Source organism: Misgurnus anguillicaudatus, chromosome 10, assembly GCF_027580225.2.
Source record: "Misgurnus anguillicaudatus chromosome 10, ASM2758022v2, whole genome shotgun sequence".
Classification (NCBI taxonomy): Eukaryota; Metazoa; Chordata; class Actinopteri; order Cypriniformes; family Cobitidae; genus Misgurnus; species Misgurnus anguillicaudatus.
Genome location: NC_073346.2, coordinates 11,291,679 through 11,317,048, shown reverse-complemented (window position 1 = coordinate 11,317,048; position 25,370 = coordinate 11,291,679). Strand labels below are relative to the sequence as shown.

Sequence of the window (25,370 nt, the reverse complement as noted above, 5' to 3'; positions counted from 1 at the left end):
GGCTAAAAAGCCGGTGGAACAAAAATGAAAGAAAACCAATGATTCTCCATACGGCCTCCTCCGGTGGGGGAGTGGTGCCTTCATCCTCTCCATCTCTAGGTCGCCCTTCTCAGGGCCGCTTGGTCTTACGTTTTCCACCACGGCTAGGGGGCTGAGCAGGCAGGGCGGGCTGCTGACGGCCGGTCCCTCTCTTCTCGGCAGGCGAGGAGTTGGTCTCTTCCGACGCGGCATGATCTGAGCGATGGCCTCAGTCTGCTTCTGCGTGGCTGAGAACTGCTGTGCGATGTTCTCAACGGCCTCGCTGAACAGGCCTGCCTGGGACACCGGAGCATTCAGGAGCCGGGTTTTGTCAGCATATCGCATGTCTGCCAGGCACAGCCAGAGATGTAGAGCCCTGCACGGGCCAAAAACTCTAGCCCTAACCCGGCCCTTGGCCCGTAGTGTTCAAGACCTACCCGACCCCAGGCCGACAATGCCTGCAATTTTTTTAGCCCGAACCCGACCTGACCCGAGACCAATATCAATCACTTTTAAGCTCTGTCTGACGCGGGTGCGCTTTGATGCGCGCGCTCTCTCTCGGACGCGCACTCTCAGATGTGCGCTGTCTCTGCTACACACGCAAACACACACACACAATGAGGAGAGACGCTAAAATAAGCCCGACCCGAGCCCGGTCTGTAAAAAAAAAAACGACCCGGCCCAAATGGGCTTAGCCTGTCGGGCCCCATCGGGCCCCGACGGGCTTGCAGGGCTCTACAGAGATGGCGCTCCTGGATCACCAGGGTGGACATCGCACGACCGACGGCTTGTGCGGTGACCTTGGTCGCACGAAGCACAGAGTCAGTGGCCACACGCAGGTCTGAAAAGACCGCCGAATCATGACCTCCCTTGGGCAGATCTCTCAGAGCCTTAGCCTGATGGACCTGCAGTAGCGCCATGGCATGCAGGACAGAGGCCGCGTTTTAGAAGTTTTTCGAAGTAGATTGGTCCTGTGAGATGTGTTCCCAATTCGTCGGTCACGACGTGACGATGTAGTGACCGGCTGATATGGAACCTAGTTTTCCCAGAAGGTTTCCCATCCAAGTACTGACCAGGCTCAACCCTACTTAGCTTCAGTGGGTAACCAGTCTTGGGCTACTGGGTGATATGGACGTTCTACCATAATTTTGTGGAAAAATACCAACATACATTATACAATGAAAATCTTGACAACAGAGAACAAATGTGTCCTTAAGACATCCGTTTAAATTTTCTATTATTCTATTATGAGATTCTATTATTGTTTTTTTTTATTACACATGGTTAAAATACACAAGAATATTTCAGCTTCTTCTTTTGGTTAAACATAAAACTATTTCAAATTGAAAATAATTTTCAGTTTTGTACCTGCAAATGAACATCTCATAAAGAATGAGAAAGTTACAGAAAATAAAATGAAAGAATTTTTTTTAAAAAGCAATGAATCACATGTGTTTATGCAGATGTGAAACTAGTTCTGTTCCCCTTTGCCTTCCATATTTAATTCAAGTGACATAAACCAATGTTTTGGGGAAATAATCTCACATGACAGTCTCTGACCTCAGTATCCCTTCTTGGTTTAGAGCTCCATTTATAACATTTCAGAACTTCAAATACATCATACAAACTTGTAATAACAGCACACAACAGATATCAAAGAATTCACACATTTTTATTTGTCAGAGTGAATTAATGTAGTGATTAAGATCTATTTTACTGATATTTACTCAAATCATAAGATATATTTCAAAAGTTCACAGCTTTAAAGTTTACTTTATATTTTTAAGTTAAAAATGTTTTACAGAAAACTGAGTATATCATAAAGTGTGTGTGTGTGTGTGGTTGCAATGCATTTTACGTCCCTTTAAACATGTTTATGCACTTTGTGAACCTGGTTAAGTTATTTTTCACAATGCAAAGCCTCTTCCTAATTCTGACCAGTGAAAATTTCATAAACTGAAATGCTTTGATTTTCAGTGTTTACTGCAAAAGCTTTTCCCTTTTGTGCACATTTCTGTTCCTAACTCAAAGTGGTTTGTAATAAACAGGACTGCATCACAACCTCTATGGTCAGATATGGCTACCACCAGTCCTCTTTATTTGTATACATTTTACAGGTGAGAACTTATCTTAGATACACTTGGAATGTTACAGTTGATGTCTATTATTCACTGTTGTGTTTTTCTGCCTTGCTTATAATCCTTTTTTCTTGTTTGCGATGACCAGTTACATTGTTAACCTGAATTAGCTGACTGAACTAAAAAATTGCATGGAAACCCGTTGCACTAAATCATTTTAGTTTTTACACAAGTGTGAAACTAAACAGGTTAAGTTGTATTTACATAGAACCTAGAGGATGTAGCAGACAAATCAGGTTGACATTAGTAGTAGTCTTTACTAAAAAGCGTTAGTTCACATGATACATTTTTTAAGGATATGTTTTATAAAATAACTATTGAGTTGAACAAAAAATAGTATTTAACTTAAAAGTAAATTTACTGAACTAAAAATGTTAAGTTGATTTAATTTGTAATATCAATTGCTCTTTCCAACTTCTCCACTTAGTATATTGAGTTCAAACATTTACTATTTCTAATTTAATTATATTACTTATGGTGTTATAAATGGTATTATAACACAAAATTCATGACTGGCTATAAGTCAATCATTGAATAAACTTGATTCTCCACAGAAACACACAAAACTGTGTTTTTGACATGCATTGTCCAAAGTGTTACCAAGTTCGTTTTACTTGAATGTTTTAGTTTAATTAATTTTGTATGCTTAACAGTTTAATGAACTAAAATGTATAGGTTCAAAACAAAATATTAAGTGATGTGTACTTCATTGTTTAAGACAAATATCTGGTTTAATGGTGTACTGATGAACTAAACACCTCTCCCTTATACAGTTATGATGACTACTAAGGCCTTATCTTATATTACTCACTGCTGTCAGTGTTTTTCTGCTTCACTAATAATATATTTTTTCTTTTTCTGCTCAAGTTTGCATGGACCAGTTACTGATGAACCAAACACCTCTCCCTTATACAGCTATGATGACTACTACAGTGTAGTTCTTGATCCATCTGTGTTATCCTGTGATTATGGAGGTCATGCATCCAACATCCTACCTGTGTTATACTCTCTGTTCTTCATGTTGGGTCTGCTGGATAACCTGCTGGTGTTATGGGTGATGTTGAAGGGTGTAAAGCTGAAAAGCATGACTGACATCTGTCTCCTTAATCTGGCTTTAGCTGATCTGCTGCTGATCTCCTCTCTCCCGTTCCTGGCTCACTATGCCAGAGATCAGTGGGTCTTTGGAGGTCCTATGTGCACCATGGTTTTAGGCGTCTATCACATTGGATTCTACAGTGGGATTTTCTTTATTGTAATGATGAGTGTTGACAAATATTTAACTGTGGTTCATGCTGTGTTTGCTTTGAGAGTCAAAGCAAAGATATATGGGATCTTAGCCAGTGTGGTCATCTGTATCATTGCTGTTGCAGCATCGTTTCCTGAGCTTATGTACCTGAAAACCTATGATAACAATAATAAAACATACTGTCAGTCTTATCCAACAGAAGATCACAACTTTTACCATTATGGAAAGACTGTTGGTATTATTAAAATGAATGTTTTAGGATTATTTATTCCACTGTGTGTAATTGGATTTTGTTACTCAATGATTCTTCACAGACTCTTAACAGTTCGCTCTTCCAGGAAACAGACCATGAGACTTGTCATTGTAGTGATGGTTGTCTTCTTCTGCTGTTGGGCCCCATATAATATTGCAGCTTTTGTGAAAGCATTGGAGCTAAATAAACTCATAGAGCCATCCTGTGAAAAAAGCAAAGCAATCACTCTTAGTCTTCAGATCACAGAAGCTCTGGCTTACTCACACAGCTGCTTGAATCCCATTCTCTATGTGTTTGTAGAAGAGAAATTTAGGCGGCACCTTTTCAGACTCATGAAAAGTTGCCTTACACAGGCTACAGGATCTGTTTATTCACAGACTCCCAGTGTGGATGACAAACCTGCTGCAGCAGCTTGAATAAATCCTAAAATACATCAAAAAATGTGATAAAGTGCAATTATGAACAATGAATGAGTTTTAAGTTGACTGTTGTGTATTAGAAATGTAAAAGTATCTATGCACCCAGTCTGCTAGTTTTGGGGGAATTTGACGTGCAATTTATTCAAAGGATATTTCACATTTGATTGAATTGACAATAGTGAATTCTTATATTCGTTAGTAAAGATTAGTGATAAATATGTGTACAATAAATACAAAAACTGTTATGAGTGTACTGGAATTATCTGACTGACCTGTGGTATGATAAAACATAATGAAGCTTCAATCAGAGTGCTAAGTGGATGTTACAAACATATAAAAGTGCAATTGTTTAAAATGTTTTTAGATCTTACTTTTAAGCAAAATAAATCTTCCTTTTTTGTTTGTTTCTATTATGTTTTTGTCATTGCTTAAATTCTATTTGCCTTTTGTGTTTTTAATCTCATTTAATCTAAACTTGTCATTAAGTTATTTGCTCAGTTAGTTGTCTATTGCAATATATGTCTCTGGTATTTTTGTGAACCTAACCCAACACAATATTCAATTCAATTCAATTTTATTTGTGCTTTTCACATTGGTAATTGTTTCAAAGCAGCTTTACATTAAAAGAAGCAGGGGAAACAGAAAAATCGACAGACAATATAATACACTCCACTAAACTAAAAATATTAACTTTTCCCCAAAGCCAGGATTTTAAATTAATATTATATTATTGTAAAAAGAGAAAATGTATATTTTATACTTGTTAAAAAGTTACTGTTTATTGTTTTCATATTTTTAAATAGTTTTCACTAGTTTTATCGTCTTTTATATTTTCATCTATTTAATCATTCAATGTTTTACGCATAATCCTTTATTAACATAGGGTCATAAAAATGGATTTATTAAACAATTAAAATTGTAATTAATTTTAGAATTAACACCAATTAACATTAAAATGTTAGAATAAATGTTTTCTGGAAGATAAAGTAGATGCTTTTAATGTTTGAATGTTCATGTCAGTACCAATTAACTTAAAAACTTGTGTCCAGTTAATTTTCACAGTAACTGGGATTAATGGATTATCCAAAGGTTTAAACAGTTTATTTTGAAGGGATTGTTCACCCAAAATATTAAAATTCTGTGATAATTTTCTCACTCTCGTGTTGTTACAGACCTGTATGAATGTCTTTGTTCTGATGGGCACGAAGGAAGATGTTTTGGGGAATGTTTGTAACCAAACCGATCAGAGGCCCCATTTACTTCAATAGTAGAAAAAAGGACATGAATGGGGCTCATGAACGGTTTGGTTATGAAAACATTCCTCAAAATGTCTTCCTTCATGTTCATCAGAAATTTATACAGGTTTGTAACAACAAGAGAGTGCGTAAATGATGAAATAATTTTTGGGTGAACCATCTCTTTAAAAGATATCACTCAGCCATCTTGGACTTGCTACTTTTTTCCGCGCTGCTGAGGATAAACCAATCACAGTCGTTTGTGTTTACAGCAGAAGTATTTAAAAATATCGATAAAAACATAGAAAAAAATTATATTGGAGTATCATGTACTAGTCTTTATAGTTAATAGATAATTAATATATAAAATATATATATATATATAATTTACTTTATTATACATACTATGTTCGATGAGCTCAAAACAGTTTTCTGTACTTGCTTTACAAGCTCTCGTGCGCCCCCTTACTCCCTTGAGCCGCACTGAATGTGAATCGAACATCCGGGAACTCTAAGCGCGGGAGGCCAAAGGTCGCAAACAACATGGCGGAACGCACAGAGAGGAAGAGCGGTGTTTAGAGTTGCTTCTCTGCAAAACATTAAATGATGTTACTGAAATTTCAACATTTCAGAATCATTCCACAAATAAAAACATGAGAAAATGGATTAGATTGATGCTCAGGCAAGAAAGAGGATGTCTTTTTTCTAAAACTACTGTACATTAAGGATTTCATGAAGCTCATATGAAATACCGCCTATCAACTGTGTTTCACAGGGTTTGAGTGAATAAACCGCGGAGTGATGAATCGCAAGAAAGACAAGGGCTTTGAGAGCCCGCGACCTTATAAATTATAAGTATCAAATCTGACTGCATGCAAACTTTTATTATTTGAATGATCAAGATTGTAATGCATGACCGTTTGTTTATTTCTTTACGACCCATCAGGTTGTCTGCATCAACAACATTAACTTTCAGAGGAAGTCTGTTATTGTAAGTTATCGTTTCTGTTTGATTCTGATCTTTATGTGTGTATGAAACATTTATGTGTGTAATATTTCAACAATGTATAGTATGAAATAATCAAATCATTAGTTATTATAGCTTACAAGAATGTTAAAGCTTTCTCGCACATATCTAAAGATATGTTAAATAAATGTTACTGTAATAATATCTGTAAGTGTACCATTGGTTAATAAAGACTCGAAAATACTTTTTTTGTACTTTGAATAGGGTTATGTGGAGCTTACCATCTTTCCTACAGTGGTAAACCTGAATCGGATCAAATTAAACAGCAAACAGTGCCGAATCTACAGGGTGAGAGTGAATGATCTCGAAGCTCCTTTCATTTACAATGACCCCACGCTGGAGGTCTGCCATCATGAATCCAAACAGAAGATCAACGTTGTTTTATCAGCATAATTTGTTTATGCTCAAAGACTTGTACGCGTTATGGTTTTGGGATTGAGTCTTTGCTCAAAGTGACAGACAGAATACAATTAGCCTGTAAGAAATATAGATGTACAGTGATAGTTGTAGCAGTTATGCATTTCTCATAAGTAGTGCTGTCTCACGATTAGTCACGACTAATCGTTTGCCGAATAAAAGTTTTTGTTTACATAATATATGTGGGTGTACTGTGTATAATAATTATGCATAAATACACATGCACACACACACATGTATATAATTAAGAAACATTTGCATGTGCATATAAATATAAATATGTATTATATAAATATATTTTTATCTTAAATTATACATGAATGTGTATGCATGTATATATACATAATTATTATACACAGTGCACATACATATATTATGTCAACAAAAACTTTCATTCTGCAAACGATTAGTTGCGACTAATCGTGAGGCACCACTACTCATAAGGTACGTTTACATGCAACCAAATATTCCATTTGTAATCGTATTGATGGCTCAATCGTATTAAAAAGCAACCATGTAAACACATTAATCAATACGATTGAGGTCGATCGAATTTGGATTGTATTAAAAGGGGGTGGTGTACTTTCAGCAGGAGAAAAGTACGCATGTTGTAAACGCGTGAATCGTAGTATTTTCTCATTTGGATGCAAAAGTACATTTTGCACATTCACAGGACATTTGTGCTCAAGTTCACGTCTTATATTTACGTCTCACATAATTCTTGTCACAGAAATATGCAATAGCAAGACATGGCAACACGCATTATTAAGGTAATGGTGGTCGTGCGCTGTACACCCAGGTAAAAAAGTAGTATTCTTTAGTGTATTGGAAATATAATTGAAGTACATGAAGTATAAAACAAGAATGCTTCTACTTGTTGTGCTTTATTTAAAGAGTATTTAATATATACTTTTAAAAGTATACTTTTAGTGTATGGACAAAATGTACTTAAACACAACTATAATTTGCGCTGCAATGCCTTTTTAAGTGTTTTTCCATTAGAATGGCGATACAATGCAATTGTACTGTAAGGGTGCTTAATTGCTCATGAATCTTGATTTTCAATAGTGTATTTTAGTGCACTTGAAGTTTCCATTTTAGTATACTATTTTCAATCGAAGTGTAGTCAAATAGAAGTTAATACACAATTGAATACACTTAACTATACTCAGATTTGACAAAAATAGTACAAAATGAAGAAAATATACTTAGTACACTTTTTTAAAGTATATTAATAATATAATTATTTTCACCTGGGGAATCTTTAGCTTCATGTGTACTTTCATAACATTAGGCTACATAAAGCAATAAAATAGCATTGTGCCTTTCGAAAATGGTACTTTAATTGCATATATCTGAAAACTTCTTAAGAACAACTTTCTCCAACTCAGCTTTGTACATTTATCCAGAGATAAAGCGTGATCTTGACGAGAGATGCTGTGCGCAAGTCCTTTATTTTTTTTTAGGTCTGGACACTGTTTAAACGGTCTCTGTGGGTTGTTTTTTTCCTGCAGGTTAAAGATGAAAGGATTTCGTTCATATTGGCATTTGAACTGTGAATAGTCATTGGGACGCTTATGGGCTAGATTTGAATGTCCATTGGGATGATTTGGATTTTGCAACCCTGACTGTGCTCTTGCGCAGACGTTCGGTCCGGATTATATAGAATTTATATGTAAACGAACATTTTAATCAAATTGCAATGCTTAGGGTGCATGTAAACTGTATTGTCGTAACCTTCAATCATATTACATTCAGTCGGATTGACAAAGTTTTGTGCATGTAAATAGCCACTGTTAGCTCATTTTTTTAAGTTACAGTATTTACTTCTTTTTTATTTATTGTGTTCTATTCACCATTTTGTTTTGTTTTGCTGTGTGATTAACAGGAGGAACCTTAACTACTTCTCCAGTGCTTACACAGCAGCTGTTAGTGCTGTGGACCCAGATGCTGGGAATGGCGAGCTTTCCATTAAAGTTCCGTCAGAGCTCTGGAAGCAGGGAGATGGTGAGTAGATCCAGCATAGCATGGAGTCAAATGTATAGTTCTGAACTTCTGCATGGTACTATGCTTAAAACAAAGCTGTGACTGCTGAGTTAGAGCTACACTCGCCTAAAGGATTATTAGGAACACCTGTTCATTTTCTCATTAATGCAATTATCTAATCAACCAATTACATGGGAGTTGCTTCAATGCATGTAGGGGTTTGGTCCTGGTCAAGACAATCTCCTGAACTCCAAACTGAATGTCAGAATGGGGAAGAAAGGTGATTTAAGCAATTTTGAGCGTGGCATGGTTGTTGGTCCGAAAACGGGCCGCTCTGAGTTTTTCATAATCTGCTCAGTTACCTGAGCATTGTTTCTGACCATGTCCATCTCTTTATGACCACCATGTACACATCCACTGATGGCTACTTCCAGCAGGATAATGCACCATGTCACAAAGCTTGAATTATTTCAAATTGGTTTTTTGAACATGACAATGAGTTCACTGTACTAAAATGGGCCCCACAGTCACCAGATCTTACACAGAATTAAGGCAGTTCTGAAGGCGAAAGGGGGTCAAACACAGAGTATTGGTATGGTGTTCCTAATAATCCTTTAGGGGTGTGTGTGTATGCTAGTTAATGCTATATGCTAGCGTTTAGGCTAAAGTTTTACTATTAACGTTACAGTTACGTTTTGCAGGTCCATACAAAAAACCCCCACAAAAACTTACTAGTCAGAAACTTTCATTAACAATCTCCAAACAATTGTTTATTCCTCAAAATCTGTATCTTTGCCTGATACAGACTCAAGCATAAGGTCTGTTTACACACAGAGAGCTACTGAACTGTACTGCTCTGAAAAACAGCCAATCAGAGCAGAGCTTAACATTATTATTCATGACTCTTTCAAATTGGGTAATAATAGACCATTTCATTCTAAAGGCAAATCCTAGGGTTGTAAATGTAAAACCATCCCTAGATCATTTTTTGCACTAAATAAAGTCACATACCTTCTATGTAGATATCAGGGAACAATGTAACATATTATTTCAATGTATTCTTTGAAACTTTTAACTATTCATCTTTTTTCTGCTTTTACATTTTCATGCACATTTGTATTTGGGTCAATACTATCAGCAAATTACGACCACCAGGGTGACAACATGACAGCTTACTCTACAACCTACTATTATCAGCTATCACTTGCAATAACCTGTTTACTGGAGTCTGTAGTATTTCAAACTTGTTGGAGCATTTAAGGCATTATCCAACAATGCGTTATTTTTGCAAGTGTGCTTAGCAAACATCAGTCCCCCATTGTGATTGGTGCTGTGCTTTTGTCCAGAGATGAAAGTTTTAAAAGTGTACATTGAGTTCTCACTGGACCAGCCAAAGGGAGGACTGCACTTCGTAGTACCTGATGTGGAAGGAAGTATGGCAGAAAGAGCGGCCCACGTCTTTTCCTTCGGCAACCAGAATTCCACACGGTAAGCTGTAAGCAAAGCAGTAGACTTGTAGACTTTGATTCATGAGAATATAATTATGTTGTAGAGTTTCTCTTAAGTGTCCTTACGGTTGGGTTCACTATGTATACTTAGTAAAGTAACTTTGAAAAAAAAAAGAATAATAATAATTTCAATGCTTGTATTCATGTGTGCATTTATTGGTCCTGAAAGTATCTAAATCTTGTCTGCTAGGTTCTGGTTTCCATGTGTAGACTCGTACTCAGAGCTGTGCACGTGGAAGCTGGAGTTCACTGTAGATGCCTCTATGGTGGCGGTGTCCTGTGGGGATCTAGTGGAGACCGTCTACACCCATGACATGCGCAAGAAAACCTATCACTACGTGCTTCCCATTCCGACTGCGGCCCCGAACATCTCTTTGGCTGTGGGGCCCTTCGAAATTCTGGTTGATCCCTACATGCATGAGGTGTGTGAGAGAGGAAATCTGACTTTATGAAATCAGTCTAGCAGTTCACTGAAAGGAAAGATTAGCTAGACCAAATTTCACTTTCACAGTTGGCCACCAGATGGTGGTATGCAGTTTTAATATGAAGTAGATAGATTACCCTTTATATACTTGGAATCTGATTGAACATAAATCTATGATTATTTTCATCATTTTTATGAATTGCATTACTTTGATAAAGATGAAATATGTTATTTGAGTCAATATATGTTTCCACAGGTGACCCATTTTTGCCTGCCTCAGCTTCTTCCCTTGCTGAAGCACACCATGTCCTTCCTGCATGAGATCTTTGAGTTTTATGAGGAGATCCTCACCTGCCGCTACCCCTACTCTTGCTTCAAGACCGTCTTTGTGGACGAGGCGTATGTGCAGCTCTCATCTTATGCATCCATGAGTATTTTCAGGTAATTTTATAATCAATGTTTACGTTTCCTTCTGGATTTTTTATTTTGATGTTCTGATGATAATTAAAACTATAAATGAAGTATTGCTTTTTAAAAATAATAATGTTGACTGTCACATAAATCATATCAATTCTCTTCTCAGTACCAACCTCCTGCACAGCGGTATGATCATAGATCAGACTCCTCTCAGTAGACGTTTCCTGGCCCAGGCTTTGGCCCAGCAGTTCTTTGGATGCTTCATCTCTAGAATGTCCTGGTAAGTGAGAGATGAAGCTGCATTTAGACTAACAGCGACTAGCAGTAGCAGAGCGACGCAATCTCAGGGAGGACTGGATGGGGTGTGTCCAGTCGCTGGACAACGTTCAGCAATGTTTAACTTTATGCAAATTATGAGCGACTTTCGGGAGCGACTACCAATGAGAACGAAGCAGCGGAGTTCACGTCATCCATCTCTCGTCAGTTACTGGAGTGGATGTAACTCATTTGTTTATGACAACAGATATAGAAACGCCTCTTTTGAAAGAGACGAGCGACACACAGCGACAAAGTTGCTTATAATGTGAATGTACCTTGAGGCAGTCTGGTGGTTAAACATTTGGATTGTTTGGCAGAAAGGGCACCTGCCGGCCACTCTTCAATTCTTTTAGAAACAACTTTAGCACCGAGTTGACGTGGACTCGATGCACATATCATAATCCCGCCCGCTTCTGATTCAATCAATCAAACTTTATTTATAAAGCACATTTAAAAACAGCCGAGGCTGATAAAGTGCTTGTACATCAGTAAAAAGATTTTTACTGTGTTTTTTAAGCTATGATTGCATTTAAGGTGTGCAATTTAACATGTGTTTATGTTTTCTGTGTAAAAAAAAACGAAGTATTTTTGACACAATTCACTTTATCTGTATAGCACTGTTTTCACTGTCCTAAAAACGGGCTAATGTCTTCATGGTTCTATGAAGTCCCTGCTTAAGAAATACGTAACGAGTTCTGATTGTGTAGTTTGTTTAGTGTGTTGTGATTCGACAGCAGCTTAGCTTAGTCAGAGCCGTTTGGGCCAAATCTGGCGACTGACATATTCCTGTGAGCAGAATTTAGTCAAAACCTCTTTTATTGACGTCATTCAACCAGTAAGTTCCCTGTAGGCTTTGAAATGGGACTTCTGTTAAAGAAAATATATCGCTTACCTTTGAACTTTGAGCTTTATCATTTTGCAGGTATTATTTATGCTCTAACAGCAACATTACACACTAACTAAAGTTTGAAAAATGGGTTTAGGAAAAACAGAACCTTTAAGTTGAAATCTAGGTACAACAAGTAGGCACTGGTCACAAAATCTTAAGTTTCTTGATGGGAAAAGACGAGAGAGTAAACAGGTCGGTACTCGGGGGCCAGATTATTTAAAGCTTTATAAACGTAAAGTAACAAGCCAGTGTAAGGCTTATAGGAGTAACCGACTCATACTTGCGTGTCTTAGTGAGAAGTCTAGCTGCTGAATTTCTAAACCAACTTTATTCAAGAGCGAGATGATTGGGAGACACCATAATAAAGAGAGTTGCAGTAATCCAGGCGTGATGTAACGACTGCATGGTTCATTGTTTGGAAATCCCTTTGGGGTAAAAATTATTTTACTTTGGAAAGCTGTCTGAGATGGAAAAAGCTGGATTTTACCACAACACTAATCTCTTTGTTGAATTTTAGGTTGTGGTCAAAAAGAAAGCCCAAGTTCCTAGCCCAGAGGTTTTCGTAAGGAGTGAGAGAGCCACAGTCATGCTGTTTTCCGTGTGTCCTAATAAGATTATTTCGATTTTATTCTCATTTAAGTTTTAAAAATCATTGAAGAGCCAGAGCTTAAAGGAATATTCCATTTTTCTTAAAAGAAAAATCCAGATAATTTACTCACCACCATGTCATCCAAAATGTTGATGTCTTTTTTTGTTCAGTCGAGAAGAAATTATGTTTTTTGAGGAAAACATTGCAGGATTTTTCTCATTTTAATGGACTTTAATAGACACCAACAATTAACACTTAACTGAACACGTAACCGTTTTTTTCAAAGGACTATAAACAATCCCAAACGAGGCATAAGTGTCGTATCTAGCAAAACGATTGTCATTTTTGTACATGAAAAATAAGAAATATACACTTTTAAAGCACAACTTCTCGTCTAGATCTGGTCGTGATGCGCCAGCTGACCCCACGCAATACGTCATGACGTCAAGAGGTCACAGAAGACGAACGCGAAACTCCGCCCAAGTGTTTACAAGTGTGTTAAAAGAGGACCGTTCCTACGTTGTTGTATGTCAACTGATACTAATTAATGTTTTTGTCAGTTTATTGTTTACAATGGTCCGCAAATGTGCGTTTTATATATGTAACACATGACCTCCCTACGTCACTACGCATTTACGTTATGTTGCGCTGGACCGGACCTAGACGAGGAGTTGTGGTTTAAAAGTGCATATTTTTTATTTTTCTTGTCAAAAACGACAATCGTTTTGCTAGATAAGACCCTTATGCCTCATTTGGGATCGTTTATAGTCCTTTGAAACACCGTTGAAAAAAACTGTTATGTGTTGAGTTAAGTGTTAATTGTTGGTGTCTATTAAAGTCCATTAAAATTAGAAAAATCCTGCAATGTTTTCCTCAAAAAACATAATTTCTTCTCGACTGAACAAAGAAAGACATCAACATTTTGGATGACATGGTGGTGAGTAAATTATCTGGATTTTCTTTTAAGAAAATGGAATATTCCTTTAAGTTCTTAAAGGAATAGTTCATCCAAAAATGAAAATAATGTCATTAATGACTCACCCTAATGTCGTTCCAAGCCTGTAAGACCTTCGTTCATCTTCGGAACACAGTTTAAGATGTTTTATATTTAGTCCGAGAGCTTTCTGACTCTACATTGAAAATGTATGTACGGTATACTGTCCATGTCCAGAAAGTAATAAAAACATAATCAAAGTAGTCCATGTGACATCAGTCGGTCAGTTAGAATTTGCTGAAGCATCAAAAATACATTTTGTTTCAAAAACAAAACAAAAATGAAGACTTTATTCAGCATTGTCTTCTCTTCCGGGTCTGTTGTGAATAGGCTTTCACCACACTGCAGTGACGCTGCTGACGCACGACACTGCTGACGTGTTATCTGGTGCACCACGTTTTATTTTGTGCCACCATACTTACTTGTGTAACTACTTATGTAACAGTCTTTAAATCGGGAAAACATGGAAGTGTTTGCTTTTTAAATTCATCCCTGTTTGGATCCTAAGAAATGAATGGGACTAGGCTAAACGTTAACACATTCACGACGCACTCTATCTACATTAAGTGCACGCATTGAATAAAGATATGCATGTATTCATTTATCTAAGTTGAGGTAAGAATATAGTAAAATATTGAACATTTGTGGGGTTTTCCCTTTAAGGAGCGTCACATATCTGTCACTAAACAAATCACAACGCACTGGATAGCTCGAAAATATGAGCACACCACGCTTTCTTAGAACGATGAGCTTTATAGAAATCTATGCGTTTTTAGAAAGGCGGGACATAGAGGAGCCAAAATAATGTAAGTTATGTGGAAAACAATGTGTTGTTTGAACCATAAACCATGCAAACATATTGCATTACACAAAATACACAAAATAACGTTCAGGGGTGTGTTTCCCGAACAAAAACATAACTCGCTGGTGAACCACTATAGTACGATGCATTGGTTGGAGAAACTAACTACCTTGTCAAGGCATAGTAATGCTGCTTCAACAACATAGTTGATGATGTCACATGGGAGTGCTAATTAATCTGTTTAAATCGATTTAATGTCCGAATTACTGCTATAAATAACATATATTACACCAAAAGGCTGATTTATTATTGTGATTTAGTTATCTGTTGTTTATTTTAATTCATGCGCAAGTTTCCTCTAGCAGGGATTCCCCAGGGTCTTAAAGCTTGTAGAGCTGTACACATACACAGTTTGCAAATGCAGCACTTTAATTCTGTTACAAACTTATACGTAAAATATATTTAGGATGATAGATAAAGAATGTACCACATGTTTTTTGCTTATTTTGTTCAAAAGCATGATCAACGTAAGTCTACATATTATAATAACAAGGAACTAACCACAGGTGAAGAGCTGTCGTTTAAGTTTGCGATGCAGCTTGCGAATGTTCATTTGAACTATGGTTTCGGGAAACACCAAATCATTGAACTTTGTCAGTAACGATGCAACTTATGACAGTAGGTGGCTAGCAATGCTTTTTGGAAACAAACCCCTGTTTAGCAGCGTAATAGGGTCTCTTTAAAATATATACAGAACTAAATGAATACTATTTAGTATTGTTTTACTATGGGTAATTTTAGAAACCAGTTTTCGGCCAAGTGTTTATGAAACTTTCTGTTTTCGCCCAAAAGACAGTATGATCTTAGAGGTTTTATTTTACTTTTTCACATTTTTTTGGAACACGGCATACATTGTGACACAGTGAAACACATGGGTGGAGGGTGAGTTTGGCATTCGTAAAACCGTGGTTTCACTAAGAGATGCTGATCAATGTGTATTTAATAGTTTTTCATTGTCACTCTCTCTCCTTTCTGTATCATTAGATTGGTTCTTCAGTTTTTTGTGGCTTTCTAACAAAATGTTTCTGCCTCTTGGTGTGTGTGTGCACGCGTGTGTGTGGCTCCAGCCCTGTATTGCATTGTCCAAAGCTTTGATTACGTCTTACAATAGACCCCCTTGTGTGCTAAACGTCTGAAATCCAAATCAGATGTGCGGGCGTCTATAGTAGACTTTATTTATTTATTTGGGCTTGTACAGGCCCCAACTGAAGAACCGCACCAGCTTTGAAATGGAGAACAGTCACCTGCCTGCAATTAATGGTGTTGTTTAATGCAGTTTAAGCCTGTAATTGAAGACAGTGGGTTCGAGCAGGCGGTCTCCAGCACTGCCAGTTCAATCCATTCAAACAGACTCTGTGTCTTTCCAAGACCAGATTGTGTGCTCAGACAACATTAAAACCCCTTACAAAGACGTTCAGTGTATACGATACATTTATGCTGCAACGTGATGTCGTAATTTAGGTTATGTCGTGCGTTTGAAGAAAGACATGCGTTTTGAATGTTTTGGTGCCATTTGGAATGCTCAGCACCAGTATAGCATTGAAAACCAAAAATGTTGCAAATAAATGCTTTTTATTTGAATTGCAGGGCGGACGAGTGGGTTTTAAAAGGAATATCAGGATACATTTATGGTCTCTACCTGAAGAAAACGTTTGGAGTCAATGAATACCGTCACTGGATCAAGGAGGTATAGTGAGAAATGCTTGAATATTATGCAAACATTATGATGTACTTTATTTTGTTTGAAACGATTTTATGCGGTGTGTAAACGCAAGCTGTATTTTGTTATTCGACTAACAGGAACTGGACAGGATTGTGGAATATGAGCTGAAGATGGGAGGAGTCTTGCTGCATCCCACTTTCTCTGGTGGAAAAGAAAAAGACAAGTAACTTCAAAATTAACATCAATACAGATTCACAGAAATCACATTGCTTAGTTTAAAAACACCTAAATTAAGTATTCTGCCCTTTACTCAAAGCCAAAGTATACCATGAGAACAGTAGGTGTATTATACGGTGCACAAGTGGCTACATACTTCGGCTGAACAGACGACTTCTTACATAAACAGATGCAGATGTCTTCATAATTTTTACCTCATAAACTGTCAACACCTTTTAGCAAATTAGGCATAAATCGTCTACTTGCTGTGCTGGTATAGGTACAGTTATTCTTTAGTCATTTGTTAAAGCTCACATAACACACTGTTTCTGTTTATCTCATGTTGACCTTGAGTAGCTATAAAGTAGTATTGCATCCTTCATATCTCCAAAGAGTCTTTAGTTTTATCAGATTTATAAAAGACGGATCAGCTGTACCACTACTTTAAAAAAAAAAACAAGCTCCTTTTGATGTACCGGAGGTGGAGCCAGTCACAAGCAAGCAACACACAAAACATCCCACTATCTCTGGATAACTTATGATTCACTATATGTGTGTTTACATTATATGCACTCACGCGCCGATTGCCAACAAAATACAGACATTTGATGCAGTTTTACTTACCACCTGCGACTCATGACCCCATTTCAATGAAATCCAGAGTTAAACAAACACACACGCACAACACGCTTCTACCACAGATAAACAAACTATATCCATTGTTTACATAATTCTGGGTTCTTTGGGAAGCTGGACAAGCTTAAATTTACCTCACAAACAACACCACATTTCTTTGGTGACATTGAGTACGTTTACATGCACAGAATAAGCGAATAACTATCAAAAATCTGCTTATTATTAAAAAATGTTTTCATGCGTTTACATGCAAATCAATAAACCGGCTATGCAGACAACTGCGTTTACGTGGGACTTTTTTTTGTCAGGTTTCTCGCGGGTAGTGACGTCATCTTCTTTAGTCGATCAAAAAGCCGACAGCATATCTGTCTTAAGCTATATTGTTTTATCTCTTTTCGTGTCTCCAGAACCTGTGAATGAAGAATTTCGTTGCAAAACGAGATAACCACCGTTTTTTTATTTGTTCAGCAATCTCGTTTTTTGGTTGTGCATTCCAATTAATTTCAATTCAACTGCAGTTGGTTTGTTTTGATTTAAATCTTCATAACTTAAAAAATACAGCTAAGTTACACCATAAAACAAAATAATAACATGATAACATAATAATAAACATGTTTTGACAAAAATGTTAAAAAATGGATTTATCTCGTTTTGCAACGAAACTCTTAAAATATAACATCAGTTTTTATTTTTGCAGTTACTCTGCCAACTGCTTTAGTAGAGCAGAGACTTTTATGCGTTACTTTGCGCTTACTTCCACGTCTGACGTTTATAAAAAACTACCTGTGCTGATTGGTTTTTGCTTACGCCCTTTATGGCCTTTCCCCGACTAAAGAAATTCGTTTTACGCGTTTACATGACCCCACGTGTTATCAGTTTATTAAAGTCGCCATGAAACGGAAGTAGCGATTGCCTTATTTTCCCCGTGGTGACGTATATCCGAATGAAACGGCGTCTGAATTTTAATTTGTCCATCGAGATCTGATTGGATCGTTTGAAGTTGGGTCGTGTTGCTAATTGCTAATCGCTGCGATGTTCTCCCAGACCCCTCCCACCTGCCATACCATATGTATATATGTATATATATATATTTATACAACAGTTCTTTCTGGTTCTCGAATCTGATTGGCTAAGAGCTATACGATATTGTACTGATAACGGCACTGTAACCGCTTCACCTTTCGTATTATTCCGCCACCTAGTGAATGGAGGTCCTAAGCAGGCTCATCTCTGAATGGAAAAACACAGACGCGCTGTTTGAATCACTCTCCGTGCGTCTCATTAGTTTACTAGCTCATAAATCAGTCTGTGAATCCCCAATCGGAAGTTATTATTCCTTCAAAGATCAGCGCTCTTGAATGCTACGTTACAGTTAATGGGAGAAATGTCTTGTCACATCGTGTGGACGATTAACACTTGGAAAGAGGAATATAAACACTCGTTTTTTTCTGGAGCTATATCTTTTATCAGAACGCGAAAACACCGTGGAACTGCAGGTAAGCCCCGCAGCTTTTAAATGTGGACATTGATCATTTACTGTATCGTGACGTGACTATTAAAACATGTTATGAGATATCGCCACTGGTATATTTATAAGCAGCATGCAAAAACATCTCTCTGACACTTATAAAAAACAGTTTTATATAGTACTGACAAGAACGAAGTCTAATAAAAACCGAGTGCTCGTATCGCGTTAAGAATAAATGAGAAAGCAATAGTAACGTTACACAAGTTTAGTTTTATTAACTTTTACCTCGCGCCAAAACAATAACAAACACAAAAGACACTAAATATGAATAAAAAAACAAGTTCTAGTTTGATCATGACACCAAATACTGCTGATTTGATCTCATTTTGACGATCATAAACAAACAAGGCCAACATGAGAGCCGGGGAATCCCTTTCAGAGATGTAGCCCAGAGAGGGCGGTGGTCAGCGGGGCGAGTGAACACTGACGTCCGCTCATGCTTTGGTTCTCATTCGTACCGAATCTCACTAAACAAACGTTCAAACAGGCGCTATCTTTACTAATCGACTGCAGATTTAAATATAATACAGATACATTCTCGACTGAACTAATCTTAAAACTACACTTTGTGACCAAGAAACGGTAATATAAAGAAACGGCTTTTCCGTCCATTGAGTTGTTATGAGCTTCAAAGCAGCCGAAAGTTTTACCTGTCATTCTGGCCGCCCTCAAATCCGTGGCGGAAGAAGTAGTTCTCAAACAAAGAGGCTTTTAAAATATCTCCGTTGTTGTTTTCTAGTTTTCGTTTTTCAAATGTGTGCCGTCGAACTGTTGTATAAAAGCAATATCGCTCTCGGAGTCGTGTTATATAGCTCTATATCATACTCCTACTCGAGCGATATTGCTTAAATATATGAAGAGTTTCGTTGCAAAACGAGATAACCACCGTTTTTTAAATTGTTCAGAAATCGCGTTTTTTGGTTGTGCATTCCAATTAATTTCAATGCAACTGCAGTTGGTTTGTTTTGATTTAAAACCGTCTTAACTTTTGATTTAAACCTTCATACCTTAAAAAGTACAGCTAAGTAGCTCCATAAAACAAAATAATAACATGATAAGATAATAATAAACATGTTTTGACAAAAATGTAAAAAAATGGATTTATCTCGTTTTGCAACGACACTCTTCATATATATATATATATATATATATATATATATATATATATATATATTAGTTATTTCAATATCGTTGCGACTTTAAGCATAATTGGCGTAAGATTTGATTTCGTGTAAGCTCTTGGTTGGTGTGCCCATATAAGAACTTCCATTTTACTTCCTGCACTGAAATTGCCCATAAAAGAAATAAAGCAAGATTGTTACGTATGAATCTTTCATGTTCAAAAAAACTTTCAGAAACTTGTACGAACCCTGGCGAAGTGCAGTGGGCACATCCAACTGCTTTTCTGACACTTTGCCATGATGAATCCAACTCTTAAACAGTGTTAATAAGTCAGAATGCATAAAATAAAATAAAATATCTTTAAACCCCCCCCCCCCAGGTTCTGTCAGGGGTTTGGATTATGTAAAGACATAAAATAGATTATGCCTGTTTATCGTAATCTGTATCTTTTTGTTTCAGTCCAACACCCCACCTTCACTTTTCTATCAAACACCCCCACACGCTGTCCTGGGAATATTATAAGATGTTCCAGTGCAAAGCTCACCTGGTGATGAGGCTCATTGAGAACAGAATCAGCATGGAGTTCATGCTTCAGGTGAACAAACCACAATTTCCATCATTCAAAAAAAGTGATTTTTTGCTGTTCCTCTGTGTGGTGGTTACTTGAAGCTTGAACATGTTACACAACCCAAAAGTATAGTTTCAGGCCACCCACATTTATTGACGTGCAACCGGTTTTTTATATTAAGCGTTCATTGTTCCTGTGGTTAAGTGTAAACGGGTCAAACATGTGTAAGCTCGTACTGAGACCCTCCAATCTCTCATCAGGTGTTTAACAAGCTCCTAAGTCTGGCCAGCACGGCATCGTCCCAAAAATATCAGTCTCACATGTGGAGTCAGATGCTGGTGTCCACCTCTGGATTCCTTAAGTCTATCTCCAACGTGTCGGGAAAGGACATCGGACCCCTCATCAAGCAGTGGGTGTATCCTTAAAACGTATAGCCTCTTTGTAAAGTTCAGCATTTTATTTTTCAAATGCTTATTCTTGATCAGTCAAAGATGACCAGGAGTTTTCTGACATCAGATTTTCTACGTGGCTGACTGTGCTGATGTAGTCTTTTTCATTGCCCTGTGGTCTTATGCTGAGTTTACACCAACTGCGTTTCAGGCGTCAAAATCGCGTCTACAGTGCGTGGTTTGCCGCTTGAACAATTTGGTTGCATTCGCGTGTGTAGAGCGGAGTAGACGCGCGGAAAAAGCAAGCTTTTGACGCGCGTCAGAGGCAAACTCCGCTTCTTGTGGGAGGGGCAAGTGCTATGCGGTTATCTGTTTTTAAGATGACTGATGTTGATTGTTACGGACAATATCAAGCGTTGGTTGAATGAGTGACTCCGGGCAAGCAGGCTCCTGATTGGTTAACGCGGCGCAAATTCCGCCAAAGTTCAAATTTTTTAACTCGGGCGTCAGCCGCAAATTTGCGTGAACCGTAAAATGCACAAAAAGCACCATTCACGCGTACAACGCTCATTTCGCTTCGCTCAGCGCCAAACGCCTCTTCCACGCCGCGGGACTTCCTGACGCGCGTCAACGCGTCTTCACATTGACTTAACATTGAAATCACTCGCACTTCACACCTCTACCGCAGCATTAGTCATGACGCAGTTTTTAATATTTAATTTTAGTATATTTGGTAAGTAATCTTGTAATGAGTGAAATAATGTTCTGGGCTTTCTTTTTTATTTTTTATTTAGCTTTTTTAGAACATGACATGAACATCAGTCAGAAATTAAGTGTTGACCGTGACATGCTTTAGGTTTTTTTCCCCATTACCCAGCTTAACGCCCCCCTCAAAAAATAAATAAAATAAATAAATAAATAAAATACAATAAAAAATCCATACAGATCAATACAGGTTTGATTTGGGTCTCAGAGAAGAAAATAAATAATTTAGACTTTACAGTTCTAGTAGGTTACAACACCGAGGTATAAGACACATTTGCATTCTCATTTAGGGAGAGAAAAGGACCCCACATTTTTATAAACAGATCATGACATCCTGAGGATTTGTCTGGGCTTTCTAACAAAATAAAAATCTGAAAATTGTGTCTGAAATCGCCTACTTCCATACTATATAGTAGGCGAAAAGCAGTTGGCGAGGTGAGTAGTATGTTTGAATTCATAGTATTCGGAAAACAGTTCCACGGATGACATGCTACTTCCAAAATGTTCATTCGATGGACACTTTGCTATCCTGTGATCCCCAGGAGAGAAGTTATCCAATGAAGAAGAAGACGGAGGGGCATTGTTTTATACAAAAATTCCCGAAAGCGGTAACACGGCTCTATTCAAATGCAAATACATATTGTGTTTAAATTGCGCTTGTTAAAAATCATTCCAGTTAACGACTAACTTGACGACGACGTATGTCACGTGATGTATCAACATGGTGGATATAGTATGTCCGAATTCATTGTAATTTAGTACATTACCGTTTTAACGGTCGATGAGTTCATCTAATTCAGTACCTACTGTCAGTCACAGTATGTGATTTCGGACGCAGCCTTTGTCTTTGTGGCCCTTGTTGTGAGGTGTATTTTGGTGTAATAATTGGGTGACTGTATTCCTTACATACAATAAAATCAAGCAGCCCGTAACTATTAATACATTATTGCAACTAAAAGCTGATGTTGTTTTTGGAGGATGTTTTATCAGTAACAGTAAAATAGTCGTGCTAATTATGTTCTAGCATATGCAGTTCTTGTATAGATGATCTTTGACTTGTCAACTTCAGAGACCAGAGTGGGGTGGTCAAATTTTTCGGCAGCTTTGCCTTCAATAGAAAAAGAAACGTACTGGAGCTAGAGATCCGTCAGGACTACACATCTTCTGGCACTCAGAAATACGTGGTGAGTAATGACAGTCAGAAGAGAAATGAATGATATGATGGTGGTCAACATGTCTTCAGGGTCAACCAGACAGAGACGAAACTTTAAAAACATGCATGCATTTTATTTGTTTTTTAACAGGGCCCAATTAAAGTGACCGTGCAGGAGTTGGATGGTTCATTTAACCACACCCTACAGATAGAGGAGAACAGTTTGAAACATGACATTCCCTGTCATTCCAAAAGCAGAAGGTAGGACCTTCGTCGAATCCAGCACAGGCCAGATGCCTAAATATTAAAGGGAAATTACCTCAACATCTTTCACGGAAGTTATCCACATGGATCATTTGCCCTCAGAAGGCCTTTATTAACATCCTGGAGCCGTGTGGATTACTTCTGTGAAGAATGGATGGACTTTTTTTGGACTCAAATCAGAAGCACCATTTACGAACATTGTAAAGCTTGGAACAGCCAGGAAATTTTCTAATGTAATTCGGAATGTATTCATCTGAAAAAATATAATCATATACATTGAGGATGGCTCAAGGGTGGGTAAATCATGTGGTAATATTTATTTTTGGGTAAACTATCCCTTTCACCAGTTTATATGAGCAATAGAGTTAGCGGGTATGCACAACAAAGCTTTTATGCTGGCGTATGTTTTCAATTGTTTCCGATGGAAGTGCGGCACTTTTCAAAAAAGCTAGCTGTTGGCTTTTTTTCTGCACTGAAAGACGGCGCTCATCTTTTTTTGCGCACCCAGTGCCGAGTGTTAAAGGAACACGCCCACATTTTGGGAATTTAGCTTATTCACCGTATCCCCCAGAGTTAGATAAGTCCATACATACCTCTCTCATCTCCGTGCGTGCTGTAACTCTGTCTGACGCAGCCCCCGCTAGCTTAGCTTAGCACAAAGACTGGAAATGCATGGCTCCAGCTAGTATACTGCTCCCAATAAGTGACAAAATAACGCGATCATTTTCCTATTTATGTGTTGTGATTTGTATAGTCAAACCGTGTACAAATAACAAGGTGATATGAGACACAGCGATCTTTTGACAGTATACATGCTGAGAGCTGTGTTCTCTGAGGGCGAGGCACTGCCGCATGGGCGGAGTGATTTGCACAACTCTGACCGAACTCTCTGCACCTCACCAGGGGCTTCTCGTGTGCTGCGAGCGGATCGCTCCGCCCATGCGGCAGTGCTTCGTCTTCAGAGAGTGTGGTTCTCAGTGTGTGTGCTGTTGGGGGATCGCTGTGTCTCGTGTCGCCTTGTTGTTTGTACGCGGTTTGACTGTGCGAATCACGGCACATAAATAGGAGAATGATCGCGTTGTTTTGTCGCTTATTGGGAGCAGTATACTAGCTGGAGCCATGCATTTCCAGTCTTTGTGCTAAGCTAAGCTAGCGGGGGCTGCGTCAGACAGAGTTACAGCACGCACGGAGATGAGAGAGGTATGTATGGACTTATCTAACTCTGGGGGATACGGTGAATAAGCTAAATTCCCAAAATGTGGGCGTGTTCCTTTAAAAAATATTAAGGGGGCGTGCACACCAAAGCTTTTACGCCCGCGGCCGGTGCATGTTTTCATTTGTTTCCAATGGAAGCTCTGCATTTTTCAAATAAGCCAGCAGTTAGCATTTTTTTCCACACTGAAAGAGATTCAGCTTTGAGTGAAAATATCACTCGGCAATGTCAGTTCTCACACACCCGTCCAATCACAGTGGAGAAAGAATCACAACAACCAACCAGCTCACAGCTCAAGTATCACAGCTACCAAAGCGCTCCGCTGAAAAACAGCTGGCATTTGGCGTCCTCCAGGCGTTTTTGAGTTTTTACTCTCGCAGCCGGCGCATGTTTTCAATTGAAAGCTCGACGTTTTTCAAATATTCAACTTTGGGTGAAAGGTCCACTCGTCAATGTCAGTTTTCACACAGCTGTCCAATTACAGTGGAGAAGGGGCGGGACATTACCACAGCAACCTATCGGCTCACAGCTGAAGTATCACTGCTACCAAGGGCTTAGCTGAAGAAAGCTGGCACTCAGCTGAAAAAACAGCTGGCATTCGGCGTCCTCCAGGCTTTTTTAGCCACATTTAAAAGTTTTGGTGTGCACAACCACTAAACTTTGGGTGAAAAGCTCAGCTCGTCAATGTCAGTTTTCACACAGCCGTCTTTAATTTAAACTTTGTTTTCAGTATTATGCTATTATGAATATAATTCTGAGTTTTGCACCTCTTGTACATTCTCCATCTTTTTCAGGAACAAGAAAAAGAAAATCCCTCTGATGAATGGAGAGGAAGTAGACATGGACTTATCAGCCATGGAGTAAGACGTTGAAAAATTTTCATCCATCTTTTTGTGTACAACCTGCATATCAATGAATATTTTAGAAATTTACATGTACAACAATTGGAAATTCCAGTTACTTCATTAAAATTATAAGCTTATTTTTAATCATTTTGTTGTATAGTTACTGTCTGCATTGCTTGTCTGTAACAACCACACATAGTTTTGTTGGATTATATTCATGCATTTGCAAAGTCTGATCTAATCTGTCTAAACATGAGTCTTTAATTTA

The 25,370-nt window shown here is 37.9% G+C and overlaps 2 protein-coding genes across 4 annotated transcripts in view; both read left to right on the top strand.

Moving 5' to 3' along the window:
* The first annotated feature begins 3,029 nt into the window (after nucleotides 1-3,029).
* On the top strand, nucleotides 3,030-4,278 carry LOC129448942 (C-C chemokine receptor type 4-like). The gene has a single exon (XM_073872689.1). The coding sequence runs from the start codon at nucleotides 3,175-3,177 to the stop codon at nucleotides 4,069-4,071; it is 897 nt and encodes a 298-aa protein (XP_073728790.1). The 5' UTR covers nucleotides 3,030-3,174; the 3' UTR covers nucleotides 4,072-4,278.
* A 1,549-nt stretch (nucleotides 4,279-5,827) lies between these two features.
* taf2 (TAF2 RNA polymerase II, TATA box binding protein (TBP)-associated factor) overlaps nucleotides 5,828-25,370 on the top strand; it is a 38,831-nt gene continuing 19,288 nt past the window's right edge. For all 3 annotated transcript variants that reach the window (XM_073871865.1, XM_073871864.1, XM_073871863.1), the window contains exons 1-16: nucleotides 5,828-5,991; nucleotides 6,085-6,160; nucleotides 6,246-6,300; nucleotides 6,541-6,703; nucleotides 8,644-8,760; nucleotides 10,086-10,227; nucleotides 10,438-10,669; nucleotides 10,928-11,112; nucleotides 11,255-11,368; nucleotides 16,328-16,427; nucleotides 16,541-16,626; nucleotides 20,365-20,500; nucleotides 20,734-20,888; nucleotides 22,697-22,811; nucleotides 22,932-23,041; nucleotides 25,052-25,117. In XM_073871865.1, the coding sequence (XP_073727966.1) occupies nucleotides 6,111-6,160; nucleotides 6,246-6,300; nucleotides 6,541-6,703; nucleotides 8,644-8,760; nucleotides 10,086-10,227; nucleotides 10,438-10,669; nucleotides 10,928-11,112; nucleotides 11,255-11,368; nucleotides 16,328-16,427; nucleotides 16,541-16,626; nucleotides 20,365-20,500; nucleotides 20,734-20,888; nucleotides 22,697-22,811; nucleotides 22,932-23,041; nucleotides 25,052-25,117 (1,826 nt within the window). In that variant the 5' untranslated portion in view covers nucleotides 5,828-5,991; nucleotides 6,085-6,110. The remainder of the gene's footprint in view (nucleotides 5,992-6,084; nucleotides 6,161-6,245; nucleotides 6,301-6,540; nucleotides 6,704-8,643; nucleotides 8,761-10,085; nucleotides 10,228-10,437; nucleotides 10,670-10,927; nucleotides 11,113-11,254; nucleotides 11,369-16,327; nucleotides 16,428-16,540; nucleotides 16,627-20,364; nucleotides 20,501-20,733; nucleotides 20,889-22,696; nucleotides 22,812-22,931; nucleotides 23,042-25,051; nucleotides 25,118-25,370) is intronic.